This window comes from Phyllostomus discolor, chromosome X (assembly GCF_004126475.2).
Source record: "Phyllostomus discolor isolate MPI-MPIP mPhyDis1 chromosome X, mPhyDis1.pri.v3, whole genome shotgun sequence".
Taxonomy (NCBI): Eukaryota; Metazoa; Chordata; class Mammalia; order Chiroptera; family Phyllostomidae; genus Phyllostomus; species Phyllostomus discolor.
In genome coordinates, this window is record NC_050198.1 from 74,258,058 (window position 1) to 74,282,183 (window position 24,126).

Here is a 24,126-nt window from a genome sequence, read left to right on the forward strand (position 1 = left end):
TGATGTTAATTCTTCCTATCCATGAACACAGTATGTGCTTCCACTTATTTGTATCTTCCTCAATTTCTTTCTTCATTGTCTTATAATTGTCCAAGTACAGGACTTTTACATCCTTGGTTAGGTTTATTCATAGATGTTTTATTCTTATTGAAGCAATTGTTAATGGGATTGTTTTCTTAATTTCCTTTTCTATTTGTTCATCATTGGCATACAGAAATGCAACTGATTTCTGGATATTAATTTTGTATCCTGCTACTTTGCTGAATTCATTATTCAGTTCTAGTAGTTTTTTTTTATTTTAATTGTTGTTCAAGTACAGTTTTCTGCCTTTTACCCCCATCCCAAACCATCCCCCCAGCCATTCCCAGCTCCCAGCCATTTCCACTCCCCCTGGTTTTTGTCCATGTGTCCTCTATACTTGCTCCTGCAAACCCTTCCCCTTTCCCCTGAAATTCCCTGCCCTCTCCCCTCTGGTCACTGTCAGCCTGTTCTCTATTTCAGTGTCTTTGGTTATACTTTGCTTGCTTGTTTGTTTTGTTGATTCACTTCCTGTTAAAGGTGAGATCATATGGTATTTTTCTTTCACCACCTGGCTTATTTCACTTAGCATAATGCTTACCAGTTCCATCCATGCAGTTGCAAAGGGTAGGAGCTCCTTCTTTCTTTCTGCTGCATAGAATTCCATTGTGTAAATGTACCATAGTTTTTTGATCCATTCATTTACTGATGGGTACCTAGGTTGCTTCCAGCACTTGGCTATTGTAAATTGTGCTGCTATGAACATTGGGGTTCATAGGTTCTTTTGGTGTTTCAGGGTTCTTAAGATATAATCCTAGCACTCAAATTGTTGGGTCAAAAAGCAGATCTAGTAGTTTTTGGTAGAATCTTTTTGGTTCTCCATGGACAGTATCATGTCACCTGCAAATAACCAGTTTTGCTTCTTCCTTTCCAATTTGGATGCCTTTTATTTCTTCTTGTCTGATTGCTGCATCTAGGACTTCTGGTACCATGTTGAATAAGAGAGGTGAAAGCAAACATCCCAGTCTTGTTCCTGTTCTTAAGGGAAAGCTTGTAGTTTTTGCCTGTTGAATATGATGCTGGCAGTGGGTTTGTTATATATGGCCTTTATTATGTTTAGGTATGTTCCCTCTAATCCCACTTTCCTGAAAATCATTATCATAAATAGGTGCTGGATTTCATCAAATATTTTTTCTGCATCTATTGAAATGGTCATGTGGTTTTTATCTTTCACTTTGTTTATGTTTATAAACACATTTATTGATTGGCAAATGTACCAACCTTGCATTCCCAGCATAAATCCCACTTAATTATGGTGTCTGATCTTTTTGATGCATTGCTGTATTCAGTTTGCTAATATGTTGTTGAGGATTTTAGCCTCTATGTTCATCAGGGATGTTGACTTATAATTTTCTTTCTTTGTAGTGTCTTTATCTCATTTTGGAATTAGGATAATTCTGGTCTCATAAAATGAGCTTGGGAAACTTCCCTCCTCTTAATATTTTTGAAATAGTTTGAGAAGGAGAGGTGTTAATTCTTCCTGGAATATTTGGCAAAATTCACCTGTGAAGCCATCTCATCCAGGTCTTTTGTTTCTTGGGAGTTTTTATTTTATTTTATTTTATTTTATTTTATTTTATTTTAATTGTTGTTGAAGTACAATTTTCTATCTTTTACTTGATCACAGCTTCAATTTCATGAGGTGTAATCTGTCTATTCAAATTCTCTGATTCTTCCTGATTTACTTTTGGAAAACTGTATGTTTCTACACATATATCCAATTTGTCCAGGTTGATCAGTTAGTTGACATATAGTTGTTCATAATACTGCCTTACAATTCTTTGTATTTGTTTAATGTCAGTTGTTATTTCTCATCTTTCATTTCTGATTTCATTTATTTGGGTCCTCTCTTTTTTTTTCTTTAGGAGTCTGGTTAAAGGTTTGTCAATTTTGCTTATCTTTTAAAAAATGGCTCTTGGATTCATTGACTTTTATAATTTTTTTAGACTCCATTTATTTCCTTTTTTTCTTTGTTTGTTTTGTTTTTTTCCTTCGAATATGGTTCATTTAATTTTTTATTTTAATCATTGTTCAACTACAGTTTTCCCCTTTTTACTCCTAGTCCAGCCCCCCCTCCCAACCCTCCCCTCCCATTACCACTCTCCCCTAGTTTTTGACCATGTGTCCTTTAAGTTTGTTCCAGTGAACCCTTCCCAATGTCCCCTGAAATTCCATCTACTCTCCCCTGTGGTCACTGTCAGCCTCTCCTCTATTTCAGTGTCTTTGGTTATATTTTGCTTGTTTCTTTGTTTTGTTGTTTAGGTTCCTGTTAAAGGTGATATCATGTGGTATTTGTCTTTCACTGCCTGGCTTGTTTCGCTTAGCATAATATTTTCCAGCTCCATCCACGCTGTTGCAAAGGGTAGGAGCTCCTTCTTTCTTTCTGCTGCATAGAATTCCATTGTGTAAATGTACCATAGTTTTTTGATCCATTCATTCACTGATGGGCATCTAGGTTGCTTCCAGCACCTAGCTATTGTAAATTGTGTTGCTATGAACATTGGGATGCACAGTTCTTCTGGATAGGTGTTTCAGTGTTCTTAGGATAGAGTCCCAGCAGTGGAATTGCCGGGTCAAAAGGCAGATCCATTTTTAGTTTTCTGAGGAAGTTCCAAACTGCTTTCCATAGTGGTTGTACCAGTCTGCAGTCCCACCAACAGTACACTAGGGACCCCTTTTCTCCACAGCCTCTCCAAAACTTGTTGTTTGTTGCTTTGTTTATGATGGCCATTCTGCCTGGTGTGAAGTGGTATCTCATTGTGGTTTTAATTTGCATCTCTCTGATAGCTAGCGATATTGAACATCGTTTCATGTGTCTTTGGATTTTCTATATGTCCTCCTTGGAGAAGTGTCTGTTCAAGTCCTTTGTCCACTTTTTAATTGGATTCCTTGTCTTCTTAGAGTGCAGTCTTGTAAGTTCTTTATATATTTTGGAGATTAAACCCTGGTCTGAGCTGTCATTGGCAAATACGTTTTCCCATACAGTTGGTTCTCTTTTAATTTTGATACTGTTTTCTTTAGCTGTGCAGAAGCTTTTAATTTTGATGAGGTCCCATTTGTTTATTCTTTCCTTTATGTCCCTTGCTCTAGGGGACAAGTCAGTAAAAAAGTTTCTGCGTGAAATATCTGAGATTTTCCTACCTACGTTCTCCTCTAGGACTTTAATGGTGTCACATTTTATATTTAAGTCTTTTATCCACTTCGAATTTATTTTTGTATATGGTGTAAGTTGGTGTTCAAGTTTCATGTTTTTTCACGCGGCTGTCCAGTTCTCCCAACACCATTTGTTGAAGAGGCTATTTTTACTCCATTTTATGTTGCTGCCTCCTTTGTCAAATATTAATTGACCATAGAGACTTGGGTTTATTTCTGGGCTTTCTGTTCTGTTCCATTGGCCTATGTGCCTGTTTTTATGCCAGTACCAGGCTGTTTTGATGACAGTGGCCTTGTAGTATAGTTTAGTGTCGGGTATTGTGATCCCTCCTACTTTACTCTTCTTTCTCAAAATTGCAGCAGCTATTCGGGGTCGTTTATGATTCCATATAAACTTCTGAAGTGTTTGTTCTATGTCTGTGAAATATGCCATTGGTACTTTAATAGGAATTGCATGGAATGTGTACATTGCTTTGGGTAGTATGGACATTTTGATGATATTAATTCTTCCAATCCATGAACACGGTATATGTTTCCATTTGTTTGTGTCTTCCTTGATTTCTTTCCTGAGTGTTATATAGTTTTCTGAATACAGGTCTTTTACCTCTTTGGTTAGGTTTATTCCTAGATATTTTATTTTTCTTTTTGCTATTTCAAATGGGATTTTTTCCTTGATCTCTGCTTCTGCTGTTTCATTGTTTGTGTACAGAAATGCCTTTGATTTCTGGATATTGACTTTATATCCCGCTGTTTTGCCAAATTCATTTAGTAGGTCAAGCAGTTTTTTGTTAGAGTCTATAGGATTTTCTTTTTTTTATTATTTTTTAAATTTTATTTTAATCATTTTTCAAGTACAGTTTTCTCCCACTTACTCCCATTCCAGCCCACCCACAGGATTTTCCATGTATACTATCATGTCATCTGCAAACAGTGACACTTTTGTTTCTTCCTTTCTGATTTGGATGCCTTTTATTTCTTTTTCTTGTCTGATTGCTGTGGCTAAAACTTCCAGTACTATATTGAATAGAAGTGGTGAAAGTGGACAGCCTTACTTGTTCCTGATCTTAGTGGAAAAGATTTTAATTTTTGGCCATTGAGTATGATGTTGGCTGTAGGTCTCTCATATATGGCCTTTATTATGTTGAGGAATCTCCCTCTATTCCCACTTTGCTGAGTGATTTTATCATGAATGGGTTCTGTACCTTATCAAATGCTTTTTCTGCATCTATTGATATGATCATGTGGTTTTTGCCTTGCTTTTGTTTATGTGAAGTATTACATTTACTGACTTGAGAATATTGAACCATCCTTGCATCCCTGGAATGAATCCCACTTGGTCATGGTGTATGATCACTTTAATGTATTGTTGGATGCGGTTTGCCAGTATTTTGTTGAGGATTTTAGTGTCAATGTTCATCAGTGATATTGGCCTGAAGTTTTCTTTCTTTGTTGTGTCTTTATCTGGTTTTGTAATTAGGATGATGATGGCCTCATAAAAAGAGTTTGGGAGACTCCCATCTTCCAAATCACTGATGTGATACTCTGCCTCATCTAACGTACTGTTTATTCCTTTCAGTGTATTATTTATTTCAGATATTGCATTCTTTATTTCTGACTGGTCTTTTTTTATGGTTTCTATGTCTTTCTTCTTGCTGTTGACTATCCTTATAATCATCACTCTAAACTCTCTATCTGAAAAATTCATTGCCTTCATTTCATCCAGCTCTTCTTCTAGAGTATTCTCTTGTTCTTTCATTTGGGGTTTCTTTCTTTGTTTTCCCATTTTGGCTGCTTCTTTGTATTTGTTTCTATATATTATGTAGGTTTGCAAAGACTCTAGTATAGGCCTTTGTTAGATGATGTTTGTGAGTGGCCTTGGTCAACTTGTTTGGAACTATCCATGATCCATGGTGTGTGGCTCCCTCTGATAGCCTTGTTTGTGTGCAAAAAAAAAAATCAGACTGCACACCAGGACCAGCCTTTATCAGCACCAGGCCATGGGGAGGGTGAACTGAAGTCTCACAGAGTTCCCAGAGATCCACATCAGTTGTTAAGCTGATTAGCGATTATCCTGAAATCAGCTGCCAGGCTTAAGCTCCACAGGATGGGGCTGTTAAGTCCTGTGGGCAGGGCTATTGCTTCCCTTCTTACTGATGCCATTTGGAGAGGAGTACTCTGCCTGAGAAGGATGGCTCCTACAGTATGGGGAGTGACTCAGCATAAAAATCATGGCAACTGTCCCTTCAGTTCTCTCCCCAGAGCCATAAACCCCAGGCTGTCCTCAAGCATCTCTAGTCCACTCTGCCCTCCTTTGCTGGCACACAGGGTAAGTGGCTGCAAATGAAATTTTGTGCATGGAGCCTTTAAGAGGTTCTCTGTGTCTCTAGCCACCTCTCCCTGACAGAAGCTCTGCCACTTTTTATAGCTAGGTATTACCTAGGTTCCTTTCTGGCTCTGGTGACATAGGCTGGGGAGCCCAGCTTGGGATTCAGATCCCATAATTCCCAGGGGGAATCCCCCAGCTGCTGAAGTATTCCTACAGCACTTCAGCTGCCACCCATGGTAGTCCAGCCCACCTTCTTGAATCTCATGCACACTGCCTACCAGTCATGTTGTGGTGAAATGGCTTCTTCCATCTGTCTGTGGCTATAAGGCTCTTTTCCAGCTAGTTAGTTTTCAGTTAGTTACTCCAGATGATTTCTCTACAATTTAGTTGTAATTCCAGTTTGGTCCTTGTAGGAGGTTAGTGTAACTTCTACATACTCCTCTGCCATCTTTGATCCTCCACATACGCTTTGGGTAATACTACTTGGAAAGTCTTCTTAGTAAGTTATATTTTCTCTATACCACTTATCTGCCCAATATCTTATCCACTCCACTGCAACAAAAACAGAAGATGTTCTTAATAACCTTATAATTGTATTGGACAAAACAAACTTCGACAGGTTATGATAGTTAGCATGGTTATATAACAGCTGCTGTGACTGGTAATAAAGAGAAATAGCATTTGGGAGATACAGTACTCTAGATAGCTTGGCCAGAGAAGGCCTTTTAGTAAAGGTGACTTTGAAACAATGATCTGAATGGTGAGAAAGATCCAGTTATGTGAAGAATCAGGGAAAGTTCATGCAATGCATAGGGAACATTATAACTAAGGCAAAAGAAAAGTTTGATAACTTCTCTGAACTGTCAGAAGGCAATTTTGGCTAGAATAGAGTGACAGGATTTAGATTATATAATGGTGTAGTAGCCCTGCTAAAGGGATTTTAGCTTTGTTCAACAGCAACAGAAAGTCATTAAAGAATTTGATCCAGAGAAGGCACATGATCTGATTTTTTGTTTAAATCAGTGTTTAATAGGTGGATCTTATGGTATTAAGTTATACCTCATCATATTGTTAATAAAAAAGAGATCAGTAGCCACTTTTCCTACTAATAGCACTTATATCCATTTGTAATTATTTATATATTCATACAAATAACTTTCACTGAACTAAAGTGCCATGAGTTCAGGGACCAAGTTTGATATGGTTCACCATTGAACCAACAGATAGCACTTAAGAGGGTTCAAAGTATATTTGCTGATTAGATTAGAGAATAAAACAGTGAATGAACAGTACAAGCAGCTTGTAATCAAGTACTAATTTATATGGTGCAATCTTCAACCCTACATATTACATCTTCCCAGGAGGATGGACCTGCTTCTAGAAAAAGATTTGTGTCTCTCATTAGCAACCTGATAACTTGAATCACCACAATTACCATGCATTTCCCTATCAAAGTATCACCCAAATGAACAATTCAAATGGCACTAAAAGCAAAGCCAGCCTTCATACAAATTGTGAAATAGATACTTGTCCTTGGAAGCCTTCCAAATATCATTCTACTGTTTTTATCTCCCCTATGGACAAGCCACCTTTCCCATTTCTCACCCATAATCTACCATCAACTCAATGAAAGTCACTCAACATATCTTCTCTGCTTTCCTCTCTGTACAAAGCACACCCTAATAATAGTTTGTATATGAAGGTGGTCTCCACATAATATCTTTAAAATAAATACTCTGAAAGTAAGTCTTGAATACGCTTATTTCCAACTTTCAATTATCCATACTAAGCAACAAGGAGATAGACAACCTGTCAGATGCAGACTTCAAAACACTGGTAATCAGGATGCTCACAGAAGTGATTGAGTTTGGTTGCAAAATGAAGGAAGAAGTGAAGGCTATACAAAGTGAAACATAGGAAAATATACAGAAAAAACAACAGTTAAAATAAGAATATTGGGGCTCAAATCAATGATTTTGAGCAAAAGGAAGAAATAAACATCCAACTGGAATAGAATGAAGAAACAAGAATTCAGAAAATGAAGAGAGGCCGAGGAACCGCTGGGACAACTTCCAACTTTCCAACATCTGAATCCTATGACTGCCAGAAGGAGAAGAAGAAGAACAAGAAATTGAAAGCTTATTTGAACAAATATTGAAGGAAAACTTCCCCATACAGGTGAAGGAAGTAGACATGCAATTCCAGGATGCTCAGAGAGTCCCAAAGAAGTTGGATTCAAAGAGAAACACACAAAGACACACCATAATTAAGTTACCCAAGATTAAAGATAAGGAGAGAATCTTAAAAGCAGCAAGACAAAAGGAGACAGTACCTACAAAGGAGTTCCCAAAAGACTATCAGCTGATTTTGCAAAAGAAACCTTATAGGAAAGAAGGGGCTGGAAAGAAGTATTTGAAGTCATGAAAGGTAAGAACCTACATCCACAATTACTCTATCCAGCAAAGCTATCATTTAGAGTGGAAGGGCAGATAAAGTGCTTCCCAGACAATGTACAGTTAAAGGAGTTCATCACCACCAAGCCATTATTGTATGACATATTAAAGGGACTTATCTTAGAAAAATATCAAAAACTGTGAACAGTAAAATGACAACAAACTCACAAGTATCAACAACTGAACCTAAAAAAAAAACTAAGCAAACAACTAGAACAGGAACAGAACCACAGCAATGGAAATTACATGGGGGGTTATCAGTGGGGAGGAGAGGGGCAAAAGGGGGAAAATAGTACAGGGACTAAGAAGCATAACTGGCAAGCACAAAATAGACAAGGGGGGGTTAAGAATAGTAGAGGAAGTGGAGAAGCTGAAGAACTTATATGTACAACCCATGGACATGAACTAAGGGGGATGATGCTGGAAGGTGCAGGGAGGAAGGGTATAAAGGGGAGAAAAATTGGGACAACTACAATAGCATAATCAAGAAAATATACTTTTAAAGAAAGGCAGATGGGAGATTTCTGGGATATTTTCTCTCTCCTGCCATTTTTTTTAATTCACCATTGCCATTTTAACATGCTCTGAGTATTAGATAAACAGGAGTGTGATGCTTATCAAGATGTGAGTGGCACAAGAGATATTGCTTCCTAGTACATGCTGTGGCCATTGATCTTAGACACCAAGATGGTGGCAAAAGAATTCTTAACCCCTTTCTTTCAAGGAAGGGAGCTCCACTTTTCCAGCCCACCCAGGCTTTTAAGACATGGGAGAGCACCAGAGAGCCCTCTCTTTACCTCTACCAGCAGGCAGGTGGGAAGTTGGTCAATGTTCTTATATAATACTTGTTAATTGACAAATATGGTTCAGCACAGTAAATAAATTAAAGCCACTTGTTAATTTTGTCCTTGGCAGCATCACTAGCCATCAGGGAGATGCAAATTAAAACCATAATGAAATACCACTGCACACCAGTCAGAATGACCATCATAAACAAATCAACAAACGGCAAGTGCTGGTGAGGTTGTGAGCAAAGGGAACCCTAGTACACTGTTGGTGGGAGTGCAGACTGGTGCAGCCTCTGTGGAAAACAGTATGGAATCTCCTCAAAAAACTAAAAATGGAACTGCCTTTTGACCCAGCAATTCCACTGCTGGAATTATACCCTAAGAATCCTGAAACACCAATCCAAAAGAACCTATGCGCCCCAATGTTTACAGCAGCACAATTTACAATAGCCAAGTGCTGGAAGCAAGCTAAGTGCCCATCAATAAATGAGTAGATAAAAAAAACTCTGGTACATTTACACAATGGAATATAATGCAACAGAAAGAAAGAAGGAGCTCCCACCCTTTGCAACAGCATGGATGGAACTGAAGAGCATTATGCTAAGTGAAATAAGCCAGGTGGTGAAAGACAAATACCATATTATCTCACCTGTAAGTGGAACCTAATCAACAAAACAAGCAAGCAAAATATAATCAGAAACATGGAAAGAAAGAACAAACTGACAGTAACCAGAGGGGAGTGGGGAGGCAGATAATGGGGGAAAGAAGAGGAAGACTCATCAAGGAACATGTATAAAGGACACATGGACAAAGCCAAAACAGGGTAGGAATAAGAGTCGGAGGTGGGTATGGCTGGGATCAGGGGCAGTGGTGGGGGAAAAATGGAGACAACTGTATTTGAACAATAAAAAAAAAAAAAAACCAGAAATATGAAAAAAAGTTTTGTCCTTGGCTCTTTATTTGTATATGTGTTTAGAGGATGGGAGTGGAGAGTTGGGTAATAGTTGGGCTTAAGCCCCCAGTGGAGCCTCAGCTAGGTTTTATACACAAGGGAGCCTCTCTACTGATTACCGTGCAGATAGAGGAAATGGGAGAAAACACCAAGTCTTAGCTTCTTTCATGAAAGAAGCCTTTGGGTGAACACTCATCTTAACAAGTTAATGTCAATACTAAAAAGTACTTTATGCCCTGACCAGATAACTCATTTGGTTGGAACATCATCTGTACACCATAAGGTTACAGGTTTGATTCCCTGTCAGGGCACATACCTAGGTTTTAGGGTCAATCCCAGGTCAGGGAATTTATGGGGGGCAATCAATCAATGTTTCTCTTTCACATCGATGTCTCCCCCCACCCGCTCTCTCTCTCTCATCAATTTACAAAAGCATATCCTTGGGTAGTGAGGATTTAAATATCATAAATAAATATTCTGTGGTTATCTGAAAGGAGTAATGATTCTCAGCGATGTAAACTATTTGGCTCTTTGTCCAGTCTCCATTGACCCATATCCCACTTATAAAAGGAAGAAGGGGGCTGTGAGTAATAATTGAAAAAGTTGGTTAACTAGCAAAGTTTTCTAAGGCTAATTTGGTTGTCCATGTTAAAGAAATGTAAAATTAAAAGCTGGGGTAGGAGTGATGACTAGAAAAGTATACACCATGTGTTCAGTTTGTGAAAATTCATCAGGTTATATACTTAAAGATAGATATACTTTCCATTTTTAATTAAGTATATTTTATTGATTATGATATTACAGTTGTCCCATTTTCTCCCCTTTGCTCCTTTCCACCCTGTACCACCCTCAGACCATCATTCCCCTACCTTAGTTCATGTCCATGAGTCATATATATAAGTTTTTCGGCTCTTCCATTTCCTATGCTATTCTTAACCTCCCCCTGTCTATTTTGTACCTAACAATTATGCTTCTTATTCCTTGTACCTTTTTCCCCCATTCTTTCCCTTCTCCCTCATTGCTGATAATCCTCCATGTGATCTCTATTTCTATTATTCTGTTCCTATTCTAGTTGTTTGCTTAGTTTCTTTTTTTTTTCAGTTCACTTGTTGATAGATGTGAGTTTGTTGTCATTTTACTGTTCATAGTTTTGATCATGTTCTTTTTCTTAAATAAGTCCCTTTAACATTTCCTGTAATAATGGCTTGGTGGTGATGAACTCCTTTAACTTAACCTTATCTGGGAAGAACTTTATCTGCCCTTCCATTCTAAATGATAGCTTTGTTGAATAGAGTCATCTTGGATGTAGGTCCTTGCCTTTTATTACATTGAATACTTCTTTCCAACCCCTTCTTGCTGTAATGTTTCTTTTGAGAAATAAGCTGATAGTTCTATGGGAACTCCTTCATAAATGAGTGTCTTCTTTTCTTTTGCTGCCTTTAAGATTCTTTCTTTGTCTTTAACCTTTGGCATTTTAATTACGATGTGTCTTGGTGTGTCCCTTTTTGGGTTCAACTTGTTTGAGATTGTCTGAGCCTCCTGGACTTGCATGTCTATTATGTTCACCAAATTGGGGATACTTTCTTTCATTATTTTTTCAAATAACTTTTCAATTTCTTGTTCTTCCTTTTCTCCTTCTGGCATCCCTATAATTCAGGTGTTGGTACATTTAAACTTGTCCCAGAGATTCCTAAGCCTCTCCTTATTTTTTAAAAATTCTTTTTTTTAAATAATAATCTAGCTTTTCTTTTTTTTCCTTTTTTAAAGATTTTATTTATTTATTTTTAGAAAGGGAAAGGAGGAAGATAGAGAGAGAGAGAGAGAGAGAAAGAGAGAGAGAGAGAGAGAGAGAGAGAGAGAGAGAGAGAGAGAGAAACATCAATGTGCGGTTGCTGGGCATCATGGCTTGCAACCCAGGCATGTACCCTGACTGGGAATCGAACCTGCGACACTTTGGTTCACAGCCTGCGCTCAATCCACTAAGCTACGCCAGCCAGGGCTCATTTTTTTTTTTAATTCTTGTTTCTTCTTTGTTTTCCATGTGATTGTTTATTTCTTCATTTTATTCCAAATCATTGATTTGAATCCTAGCTTCCTTTCCTTCACTGTTGGTTCCCTGTATATTTTTTTCTTTTTTGTGTAGCCTTCATTTCTTCCTTTATTTTGTGGCTGAACCTCCATCATTTCTCTGAGCATCTTGATTACCAGCGTTTTAAACTCTGTACCTGATAGATTGGCTATCTCTGTGTTGCTCAGTTCTTTTTCTGGAGTTTTGATCTGTTCTTTCATTTGAGCCATATTTTTTGTCTCCTGTATTTGGCAGCCTCCTTATGTTTCTGTGTATTAGGTAGAGCTGCTTTGATTCCCCATATGCTTTTCTGTATGATTATTATATTTCAATAAAAACTTATAAGGAAAAAAAGAAAAACTTCAGAGAACTAATCGGAATTTTTGAGTAATAGTTGTATGCATTTATCAAAATTTATTGAGTAGTACATTTACAATGGGGAAGTGATATCTCATTGTGGTTTGCATTTCCCACAATGAGATATCAGCTCACACCAGTCAGAATGGCTATCATTAATAAAAAAATAAACAGTAAATTTTGATGAGGATGTGAGAAATAGGGAACCCTAGTGCACTGCTGGTGTGAGTGCAGATTGATGTAACCACTATGGACAGCAGTATGGAGTTACCTCAAAAAATTAAAAATGGAATTGCCTTATGACCCAGTGATTCCACTTCTGGAAATTTATCCAAAGAAACTTGAAACACTAATTTGAAAGAATGTATGCACCCCTATGTTCATTACAGCATTATTTACAATAGCCAAAGTCTGGAAGCAACCTTAGTGTCTATCAATAGACAAATGGATAAAGAAGTTGTGAGATTACACACACACACACACACACACACACACACACAATGGAATACTACTGAGCCATAACAATAGTGAAATCTTGCCATTCGCGACAACATGGATGGACCTAGAGGACATTATGCTAAGTGAAATAAATCATACAGAGAAAGACAAATACGATATGATTTCACTTATATGTGGAATTTAAAAAACAAAATAAAGAAAACAGAAATAAAGTCATAGATACAGAAAACAAGTCGGTTGTTGTCAGATGAGGATGGGGTTTTAAGGGGTGGGTAAAAAAGGGAAAGGGATTAAGAAGTACAAATTAGCAGTTACAAAATAGTCATGGAGATGTAAAGTACAGCATAGAGAATACAGTCAATAATATTATAATAACATTGTGTGGTGCTAGGTGTGTATTAGACTTATCGGGGAAACACTTTGTAAGTTATGTAAATGTTGAATCACTATGTTGTACACCTGATACTAATATAATATTGTATATCAACTGTAACTGAAAATAAAGAAAAGGAAAAAGAAAAAATATTTGTGTATTTTGTTGAATGTAAATTTCATCTGAAAAGAAAAGAAAGAAAGAAAAGAAGGGAAGGAAGGAGGGAGAGAGAAAACTGAAAACAAACATTGAATTCTAGTTAATGTCCTGTATGAAGTCTTTTGGTGTGAAGTAAACTAATGTCTGCAACTTACTTTGAAATGCATTCAAGAAATTAAATGGGTTGATAGATAAATAGAAGAATACTAATTGTAAAATACAAGTAACTACATGGGTATTCACTGTACAATTCTTTCAAATTTTCTGTATATTTGAAAATCGCATACTAAAATGTTAGGGAGGAGAATCTGAAGAAAAGAGAAAGAATTACCTTCATTTCTTTATGAATATACTGGCTTCAGCCCATTGAGTATGCTGCATCAGCAGCAACTAGCAAGAGATGGGTATTCAGCAAAAGTAGTGCAATTACTGGGAGAGGTGTCCAAGAAGATAGCAATGTCCAGTGGAACTGGTAGTGCCCAGGTGGAGATGACTTGGTGTGAACTTGAAGCGATTCCATCAGGATGCTCAGTTTGCAAAGACACCAGACTGTAACCACAGCAAAAGAAGAAAAACATGGTGGATGCTATGAAGTATATCTCAAGACATGTTTATGGACAAATGCGAGACATGTTCTGAGGTTTGTACATCATATACAACCAAACTATCAGTTTTTCTCTTTGGGATTTCTATAAGTCACAAATGTTGAAAGTTCTCATCATTAGAATGAAGAAATCTGCTGTGTTTGGCATGTTAGGCTGCAGAAAAGTTTATTTCTCTAGTTAAGGTCAAGCTTTTTTAACATTCTCCAGTTACATGAAGCATTGTATTTGTACTCAATGAAGAAACACTAAACATACAGGTAGATGAAGCAAATCAAAACATTTCCTTGAAGTTGGTACTTACGTTTGTTCTTGACACAGCTACACGAAGTAAAGACACAGGCAATAAAATGGAAGAATGCATATTTTCTCCATCCTGTTTGTAATTTCAGATACATGGTGCTGTAAGAATTAGTTCATATCCAGGGTTTCCTATCTGTTTTTGTCATTGTTTTTATTGAGATATAATTGACATATAACACTGTGTCCAGGTTTTCTTCACTGTTAAAGAGTGATCCTAGAGAGAGAACTTTCATTTCTCCCTTTGCACTCTAATCAACAGATACTATAAGTAAAACCTCATGACCTCCTACAATCATAATCTCTTTCTATCTGTTTCTAGGGTTTTACTGATATTTTGCTGGAAAGAGTCATGAATGGGGGAGCCAACATTACAGGATTCCAGATTGTCAACAATGAAAACCCTATGGTTCAGCAGTTTATACAGCGCTGGGTGAGACTGGATGAAAGGGAATTCCCTGAAGCCAAGAATGCACCACTAAAGGTAATGTCCCATGGCATGTAGACACCTTAGGCCAGCTTTTGAAAGCATCTCAGTATGAACTTTATACATTTAAGGCCATCCTTTGATCAAATGGTCTTCCTTCAAAAGTGTTTTAAGGATGCTAACAGACAACTGCAAGTCATGCTGCTGCATTTGAAAACTAAACTCCAAATAAAAAGAGCTACTGAGGAGCTCTTTTTAAAACTTGGTGTTGGGAAATGTTAACTTAATTTTGTAATGAATTTCATTTGTAATATGCTCATAACAATTTACAATATTATAAGAACCTGAGTCAAACAACAGGTGGGGACACTGGGAATAGCTAAGGGAGATTAATAGTCTGAAACAGAAAATTAAGTTATACATTATTTATGTGATTGTTTTGTATTAATACATTTTGTGAATTTTAGCAAACCCATGTGAATTAGGCTCTAATACAGAGTGTGTTGCCTATACATGTATTGAACAGAAATGTTTTCCTGCCTGCAAAAAAGTATCTTAAAAAAATTAATTATCTAATTTGCTCATTTTCATGAAATCAAGATAAGAATATCAAAAGTAGAAGGTCATGTTTACAGTACACATTTTTCATGTGTGTTCCTCTATGGCTAGAAATCCTATTATTTAAAAGTTAGGAAATAAAACCAATAAGTTAGAGGAAAGTTATTCAGGTTACACAAGGATCTTTAAAATGTTATTTTTTTCAGTAAGCATTTCTTCAGTGCCTTTTTTCAAGTATGAAACTAAATTCTTCCTTCCTGATATAGTGAAAGTATATATGTACCATGGCTGTGGGATTCCTGTGATCAAGACAAGAGGTCAAAGTATAGTTGAAACCTTTCCCTAAAAAAAAGAAGGGGTAGAGGGTGGTAATATTCTCTTTCCCATGGTTTCAAGATACCCATGTTCACATCCTCCCTGGCAATAACAGAATAAGGGAGAACAATAAGGACACAGACCAGAGATGAGGCATGTTCTGTATCACCTAGGCAGGTCTACCCTGAATGTGTCATATCAAAACATAATACAAGTAGGACCTTACTTTATGTAGTTGATAGGCTCTAAAAAGTTGAAGTTAAATGTATTTTTATTCATTTAAGTCACTCACTAATTAAGTGGTAATCTATGCTTTAGTGACTATAGTATACACATGCCAGATTTTTCTAGGACAGTCTTCTTTTAAAACATTCTGCCCCACAATCAGATCAGGTGTCCTCATGTTTCAGTAAGTATGGTCACAATCCCTATGATGAATCTTTTGTAGTCAAACCTTTTTTAAAAGATTATTTTTTGTTGGGCTTTAATTGGCATATGTTTTAGGGACATATTTGATATATGTGTATATTATGAAATGATTACCAACCACCTTAAATTTAGTTAACATCCATCACCACAATAGTGATATTTTTTTTCTTTTGACAGAAACTTTTAAGATTAATCTCTTAACAACTTTCAAAAATACAATATAGTATATTCACCATGCTTTGCATTACATACCCAAAATTATTTATCTTATAACTAAAAGTTTGTACTGTTTGACCACTTTCACAATTTCCACCATCCACCCCTTCCCCCACCTCTGGCAACAACCAATCTGTTTCCTATTTTTATGAGTTCAGATTTTTTGTCTTTGACTTATTTCCCTTAGCATAGGTGCTCGGGGTCCATTCATGTTGTTTCAAATGGCAGGATTTATTTCTTTTTTATGGCTCAATAATATTCCATTGTATGTACCAAATCTTCTTTACCCATTCATCCACTGATGAACATTTAGGTTGTTTCCATGTCTTGGCTATCGTAAATATTTGGGTGATAAATATGGGAGTGCAGATATTTTTTCAAGATAGTGATTTCATTCCTTTCAGATAAATACCCAGAAGTAGAATTGCTGGTTTAAATGGTAGTTCTGTTTTTAATTTTTTGAGGGCCTTCCATACTGTTTTCCATACTAGCTGTACCAGTTTACATTGCCACCAACAGTGCATGAGGGTTCCCTTTTGTCCACATTCCCACAAACAATTGCTATTTCTTTTTGATAATAGCCATTCTAACAGGTATGAAGTGATATTCATTGTGGTTTTAATTTGCATTTCTCTAATGATTCAAATATTTTCTATGTACTAAATCCATCCACTATGATTAGATGAGCTTCTACAAATTTAGATTTTAATAAAACTGGCTATACACTGTTTTGCTATCCTTAGATTTAGTAGGTAATAGGTAGAGAAGAAATTTTTATCTACTCAATATTTTAGGGGTATCTACAATATGTTAACACTGTGTTAAGCACAAAAGTGGACAAGGGTAAAAGTATGAAAAGAGTACTACAGAGTAGTTTATGCCTCTTCAGAGGTTTTACAAAAGACAGGGAAAACAATCTCAGCTTTGGATTATTCACTGGTAACTCATGGTATATTTAAAGTTCTCAGAACCTGCTGAAAAGAACTGTTAAGGCTTATAAGTAAAAACCTTCAAATAACTTAAGAAAATAGAATATTTAAATAGATGGTTACATCTTTCAGATTACTTTTGTTTAGTACCAGTCATTAAGAAACCTTTCTCTACATCAATCAGACAAAAGCCCACTTTAAAAATGAGGTACAGTATTTTTATTAGGAAATACAATTGTCTAGAGATTAAAATCTTGGTGCTTAACTTATTCTAACTTTTATGAATATTTCCTTTGGGAGCTTTTTTTTTACTTTCCCACACATTGGTAAGTAGAAGCTAAACAGTAGAATATTAAATAGCTCTTTTGGCAGGGCTTGGAAAGGCAGCTGGGGGAAAAAAAAACACCACCACATTGACTTTATGTGGTGCTAGGATGAGCAGACACAATGATAAAGAATATATGCCCCCTGTTATAGTCATACTTGATGATTTGCTATTAAAAGAATAGTGACATGAAACAAAGTCAGAAAAGGAAATTGGTAGTTGTAAAGATGATACTGTATTCACTCCCGATTGTATTTGGATACACTATAGAGACAATTGCCCCTAGAAGATTTTGCTTTATTTAAAAAAAAATCAACAGAATTCTGCCCTGGCTGGTGTGGCTCAGTGGATTGAGCACTGGCCTGCAAACCAAAGAGTGACCAGTTCTATTCCAAGTCAGGGCACATGCCTGGGTTGTGGGCCAGGGGGGATGTGTGAGAGGCCATCACACATTGATGTTTCTCTCCCTCTATTTCTCCCTCCCTCCCCCTTTCTCTAAAAACAAATAAATAAAATATTTTAATCAACATAATTCTATATTCTACCAATATTTGTCACCACCTACAAAACAGGGACTAGCTTATTTCAATCAAACATTGATTCATTTAATAAAAAAGGCATCCACCATGTCAAATTACAGATAGTCCAATCTCTTGTTTTAAGTAACTGGCCTCAGCCCTAGTAGACACATACCAATATATCCAAGGAATAGAAAGTAAGTGTTCTTGCCTGAAAGAGGTAGCATCATGAAGTATTTCCTGTGAATTGTCAATATTATCAGATTTAAAACTCAGTAACAATTAATTTTTTTACAATCGAACACCAGCTTTGGTTTCTGCTCCACACAGGAAAGAAAAACTGATTTATTGCTGGTCAGAGGTCCCAGTTCACCAGAAATGTGGTCTAGACAGAAATGATTAATGTTTCCCTCCAAATTAATTTCAAGCTAACTTAGCTATTTCCATTTTCCCCTAAGTAGACACCAGATCTGAATTTTCTATTAGAAACAGCAATAACCTAGTCTTGCTTTAGGATATGCTGTTTCATCTCCATTCTACATATGCCATCCTTCAACTTCACATGCTTTTCTATCTTTGTAAAGGATCTGGCCTTTTAGTAGTCACTCACTCAATATGAAACACAGTAGAGAGAGCAAGAGACAGATTCCCTTGAGCCATATGATCTTAGTAATCTTAACATGTGCACACATGTGGTAAGAATCATTATTATTTTAAAATGAATCAAAGTCAGGCTTGCCCAGAGAGATCTCTTGATTCAAATAATTAAGATGATTTTGTAGAGGAGGAGGTAGAGAAGAATGAAAATGATAAGGAACAAGGCAAGTTTTGAGGGCATCATTTGTCATGGTATCTTTTTTTCTATACATCTATTTTAGTATACATCTGCATTAACACACGACGCAATATTGGTCATAGCAGAAGCTTTTCGCTATCTGAGAAGGCAGCGAGTGGATGTGTCCCGGAGAGGCAGTGCTGGAGACTGTTTGGCAAATCCTGCTGTGCCCTGGAGTCAAGGAATTGATATCGAGAGAGCTCTGAAAATGGTAATGACCACAATGGATTATTGGGGTGGGGACCTTATAAAGACAAAAAATAATACCTCAATTTTGACAAAATAAATACTAAAAGAAATAGGATCAGAGTCTATAGAATATCAGACCATGCAGAAAGATAACAATGGATATTTATTCACTAAAATCTAGAAATCTAAAGCTAGAAATTTCTTCCTTGAAGCTTGAAAAATGGAAAATTTAGAGCGAATGAATATTTAGTTCTATGCCACACCATAGATATTAAATCAACTCAGCACCACCAAAAGTTATGGACTGACATGGTAAATGGCTTTGAAAATTTCAAACTTTCCAGAAATATGTTACTGACAGGGACTGAGATATTTTATAGGAATCTCATAACTTCAAGGCACACGTTACAAAGAACAGCATCCTCTGGCTCACCAGACAAATTTTTAGCCTGGATGGACTTTGGGTCTAAGTGTGATAGTATTTCCATTGTCAAAAAGAACCTTTATGATATTCTACATGGTAAAATGCAGGAACATGATCTATTTCCAGGCCTACTTTAAAAGCTTTCCCCAATGCCCCAAAGAAAAAGCCTAAAGAAAAGTACAAGAAATCAGTGGATAGACAAATAGATCACTTGTTTTTACTATTTACATGGTAGGAGATCATTTAAGGCTTGAAGCAGTGTCCTTTGAACAGATTCTATTATTTACAAGCAGGAGCAGCATCACCCATTCATTGCAGTTTTCCAAGCAAGAGCTCTAGCCTGAATATTTAGCTTTATGCTACATGTGTCTTCATGCATTAAAATGAGCCTTCAAGAGTACAAGACTCTTTTATTTCCACTTATTTAATTACTCTGATGTTTGGAACATCCAAATAAGCAAAGAGATAGGCAATGGTAAGATAATTCTGTGCACAACCCAGCAATGAAGAATTTGTAATGGCCTTATAGCATACATCATTTTGTGCAGTTGGCTCTTTTACTGCTGCCTTAAACTTGCCAAGTTGGAAGCATTCAATCAACAGGGTTTAGTAGCCCCTGTGTGTCTCTCTCTCCAAGAAAGAGATATGACTCATTATTCCATCATGCATATTTTTATGTCATTATGTCAGTTCCCTAACAAATGCCCTAAATGTTGTTTTATGGAGGTAGCACTGCACAATTTTGAAGAGCAGTTAATTAAATTTAACCTTCATAGCAGTTACAAGATTTGTATTGTCAGGTGAAACATAATGATGAGTGAAGTATAAAACGCCCTCAGAGTGAATCAAAAGGAGTTTTCATCAACAAAACATAAAGTGGCAAGTTCCAGCATCTCCAAGTGACTCCTCACTCATGATGCAAACTACTATATTGCCCAAATGTAAAACTGGCTACCAGAGTGAAAGACAAGACATTAATTTCACTAGAAAAAAGTTAGATTAATTATACCATTGCACAAGCAATTCCTGCATGTCTAGCTCACTGATAAAGCTCAAGCTATAAGCCAGGTAAGTAACCTTTCTCTCCAGGCCCTAACTATCAAATACTCAACCAAAAGAATTCGTGTTGATCTCTTTCTACAGGTCAACCTCTTCTTATTGCTCCAGAGGCTGGAGAGTATAGACGTTTTTCAACAGTAGATGATCCATTGTGATAAATTCTCAGCAAATCCCCACTATTCACAGGGACTTACAAAACATTTTACTATGTTAAAAGAAATCCCATTTTATTTGAGTTAATTAAAAGTGCGATATGTGATGTAAAAGGATCCCTCATTGTGACTATCACATAGTTGTGGCTCAACAAATCAGTCTCTTCTTTCACAGAAATATGGTAAACAAAAGCATTGCCTGATAGAGTATCCTAAGGGATCTGCTTTAATGAATAAATAAGCACAGTATTCATTCAGTAAATATTTATTGGGAACCATTAACTATGTATCATACTCCAAATTAGTATGCAAGCATGAAATAAGTTGAGGGAAGTTCACATTTAAATAGTTAATATGTAAACAAGTGCTTTTAAAGACCTTAAAGCCACTTGTAAATGAGGTAATCATTGTCCTCCAACCTAATAAGGGTGATGGAAATACATAGATGATTAAAATATTATTAACTTCTACAGAGGATGGAATAGGAACCAAGAAGAGAAATACCTAATATAGACTGAGGTAGGGGTGGAGAGAAATAAAGGATCCCACATAGGATGGTGGGAACTTAAATTAACATCCTTAAAAATAGACTTCTGAGTGGTAGTCCAAGTCTACTTCTCAACAAAAGTTCTAATCACGGGGTCTGGAATCTCTTGAACATACCCAAGACTGTTGTCCAATTTGTACAGCATGTTTAAATAGACTAGGTCTTCAGAAATATACAATTTTTATGAGACTTGAACCTTTACTACTTTCAATAATGAAGAATGTCCTTAATAAGTTTCTATGCAAGTGTCTCTGCCCTACCTACATCCTCCGCTAGAATTCAATGTACAAAATAGACTGTGAAGAACCATTCATGCATCACAGAATGCACCACATTCATCCTACTAGATAAGCAATTTCTATCTCAACAAAGGACCTTTACTTTACCTAGAAGTGTGACGTCACCTTCTCTGCAGGCCTAAGCTGACAATAGTGCAAAGGTTTTTTTGGGTCAGTGGGACAATCATCTTGTCTTTAGGAAGTCACATTAGAGCATTTCTCCTTCAACAGGAATTCCAGTTTCCTATTGGTGGTGAACAAGCCCCTTTTACTTTAAAAATATGCTCCCTGATACTTGCTATCAACTTTTCCTTCAGCATCACAAGCCCATTACTACTTCTGACTTGCTTAACAGCTTGTTACTTTCCATCAGTGATGAAAAAAGATTCCATCCTTTCTTCGTAGAAAAATGAGACAGATTCTGTCTCTTTGAATCAAATTCCTTGACCCTTACTTGCCAAATGAGTGATTCAAGTATAACAACATAGACTTATATTTGTATAGAGTCTTTTATGTGGTATCCCTGAACTATAAAGTAGGTAAGGAACTCTCTAAACCCAGCAGAAATGTCCGGTTATTAGTTAGTTCATAATGTTGGGCCCAGGCTCAGGAACAATTTTGGCACACATGATTCTGCATTTGGCATACCAAATAAGTTTCCAGGCTATTCCAGTATCTCTAGATTTTTTTTTATTTTTTATAGATTTTATTTTATTTTTATTTTTAGAGAGGGGAAGGGAAGGAGAAAGAGGAGAGAAACATCAATGTGTGGTTGCCTCTTGTGAGCCCCCTACTGGGGACCTGGCCTGCAGCCCAGGCATGTGACCTAGACTGGGAATCAAACTGGTGACCCTTTGGTTTGCAGGCCAGCACTCAATCCACTGAGCCACACCAGCCAGAGCTAGATTTCTTTTTTTTATTATTATATTTTATTGACTATGCTTTTACAGTTGTCCCAATTTTCCCCCTTTGCCCCCCTCGGTCCAGCACTGCCCACTCCCTCAGGCAGTCCCCACACCATTGTTTATGTCCATGGATCATGCATATAGGTTCTTTGGCTATTCTACTTTCTAGCTTTCTTATCCAGTACTCCATATTCCTGAATCCTTCAACTCAACCATTCCCATCAGTCTAAGGATTATCTCTCCATAGCCTAGCTATTTGCTACCTGTCTATAGCTGGGTATAGGTTAAATAAAAGGAAAACCTTACCCTGTTACCATGGTAGCTGGCAAATTTGTAACCCTCTTAAATGCAACTAAATTCATTTTGATTAATAATGATTATTAATATACCTAACATGTATTGCAAAGCTTACTACATGTCACACACTGTTCTAAACATTACATATGTATAGATCATTTAATCCTCCCTACAACTCAGAGTAATAGATACTTCTAGGACTTTTTTTTACAGATTAGGATACTAACATACAAATATATTAAGGAACATATACCCAAGGTCATACGGTTAGTAAATAATGAAGCTGGGATATGAATCCAGGAGCTCCAAAGCTCATGTTACTGAAATCAGTTTATGTTCAGCTATTGAGAACACTAAGATAAGACATAGCCACAGTCCCCAAGAAATTTACAGTTTAGAAGAATATATTACCCTAGTGCAGACTACTCTTTGGGCTATCCCTTAAGAAAAGACTAGTAGTGGAAATTTCAGGCCCCTGAAAAAGTAGTGATAGGGCCCTCCCTGTGTCATACAGTAACTGCCTATCACACCCACTCAAAGCTTCATAATTATAAGGTATATCTGAAAATACTGGGGAGAAAGTAAAGATCTACATAGACATGATCTGGTAGATGTATAGTTCAATGATTCAAAATAAAAGTTCTCCAAGACTCCAAGATCGTTCAGCAGGCCTCATCTCAGAGACCTAGAAGGCAATAACATGGTGCTATTTTAAAATTTTGCATGTTCATCTCTAACAGGTGCAAGTACAAGGAATGACTGGAAACATCCAATTTGACACTTATGGACGTAGGACAAATTATACTATCGATGTGTATGAAATGAAAGTTACTGGCTCTCGAAAAGTAAGTAACCAAAACAGATATGTAAATAAAAATTCTTTCGATATGTGACAGCAACCAGGTGCAAGAAAATAGGTTTTAGAAACACACACAAAGCAAATTCCCACACATCATTTCTGCTTTTCCATTCAGCAAATGATATATATATGATGGAGAGCTGTTTTGTAATCAGTGTTCCACCTACACAGTTTAAAAGAAGTATTTCCCTCTGAGTCTGGTCCTATAAATGGTAGATTCAAGAGCTATTAACATTAAGGGGAAACGATCACAAATTTTACAGTATTTAGTAAACAGAAGCTGCCAAGGTACATACAGTTTTAGCAAAAGACTTGGAAAGTAGGTATCTCTTCATTTTGCCAACTCACCCACCAAAAGGACTTTGAACAAAATTATTTTCTTTACAGCTAAATTTTATAATGACCACTTTGTTTCTATCACACTAATAGCTGAGTTATGTTTGAAGTGGGGATTTAGTAGCCATTTGATAAAACCTCAGAATGTAAAATACCTTTTTTAATTTATTTATTCTTCGGGGTGGTGGGGGGAGGAGGGAGAAAAACATCAATGTGTGGTTGCCTCTTGTATGCCTTCAACTGGGCACCTGACCTGCAACCCAGGCATGTACCCTGACTAGGAATCGAACCAGTGACCCTTTGTTTCACAGGCTGATGCTCAATCAACTGAGCCACACCAGCGAGGGAAAAACATAAAATATCTTGTGTCACTTCTACAGGATACCCACTGGTTTGACAACCCCCCACACCAGCTTTCCTACAGTCCCAAGCAAAGTATTTTTCTGCTACATGAGTTTAA

At 36.8% G+C, this 24,126-nt stretch overlaps 1 protein-coding gene across 3 annotated transcripts in view; it reads left to right on the forward strand.

The window, feature by feature from the left end:
* Positions 1-24,126, forward strand: part of GRIA3 (glutamate ionotropic receptor AMPA type subunit 3) — a 394,073-nt gene that overhangs the window by 253,940 nt on the left and 116,007 nt on the right. For all 3 annotated transcript variants that reach the window (XR_004901045.1, XM_028522764.2, XM_028522765.2), the window contains exons 6-8: positions 14,391-14,552; positions 18,664-18,831; positions 23,212-23,316. Coding sequence is in view for 2 of the 3 variants with exons in the window: in XM_028522764.2 (XP_028378565.1) it covers positions 14,391-14,552; positions 18,664-18,831; positions 23,212-23,316 (435 nt within the window). In the remaining variant the exon portion in view is untranslated. The remainder of the gene's footprint in view (positions 1-14,390; positions 14,553-18,663; positions 18,832-23,211; positions 23,317-24,126) is intronic.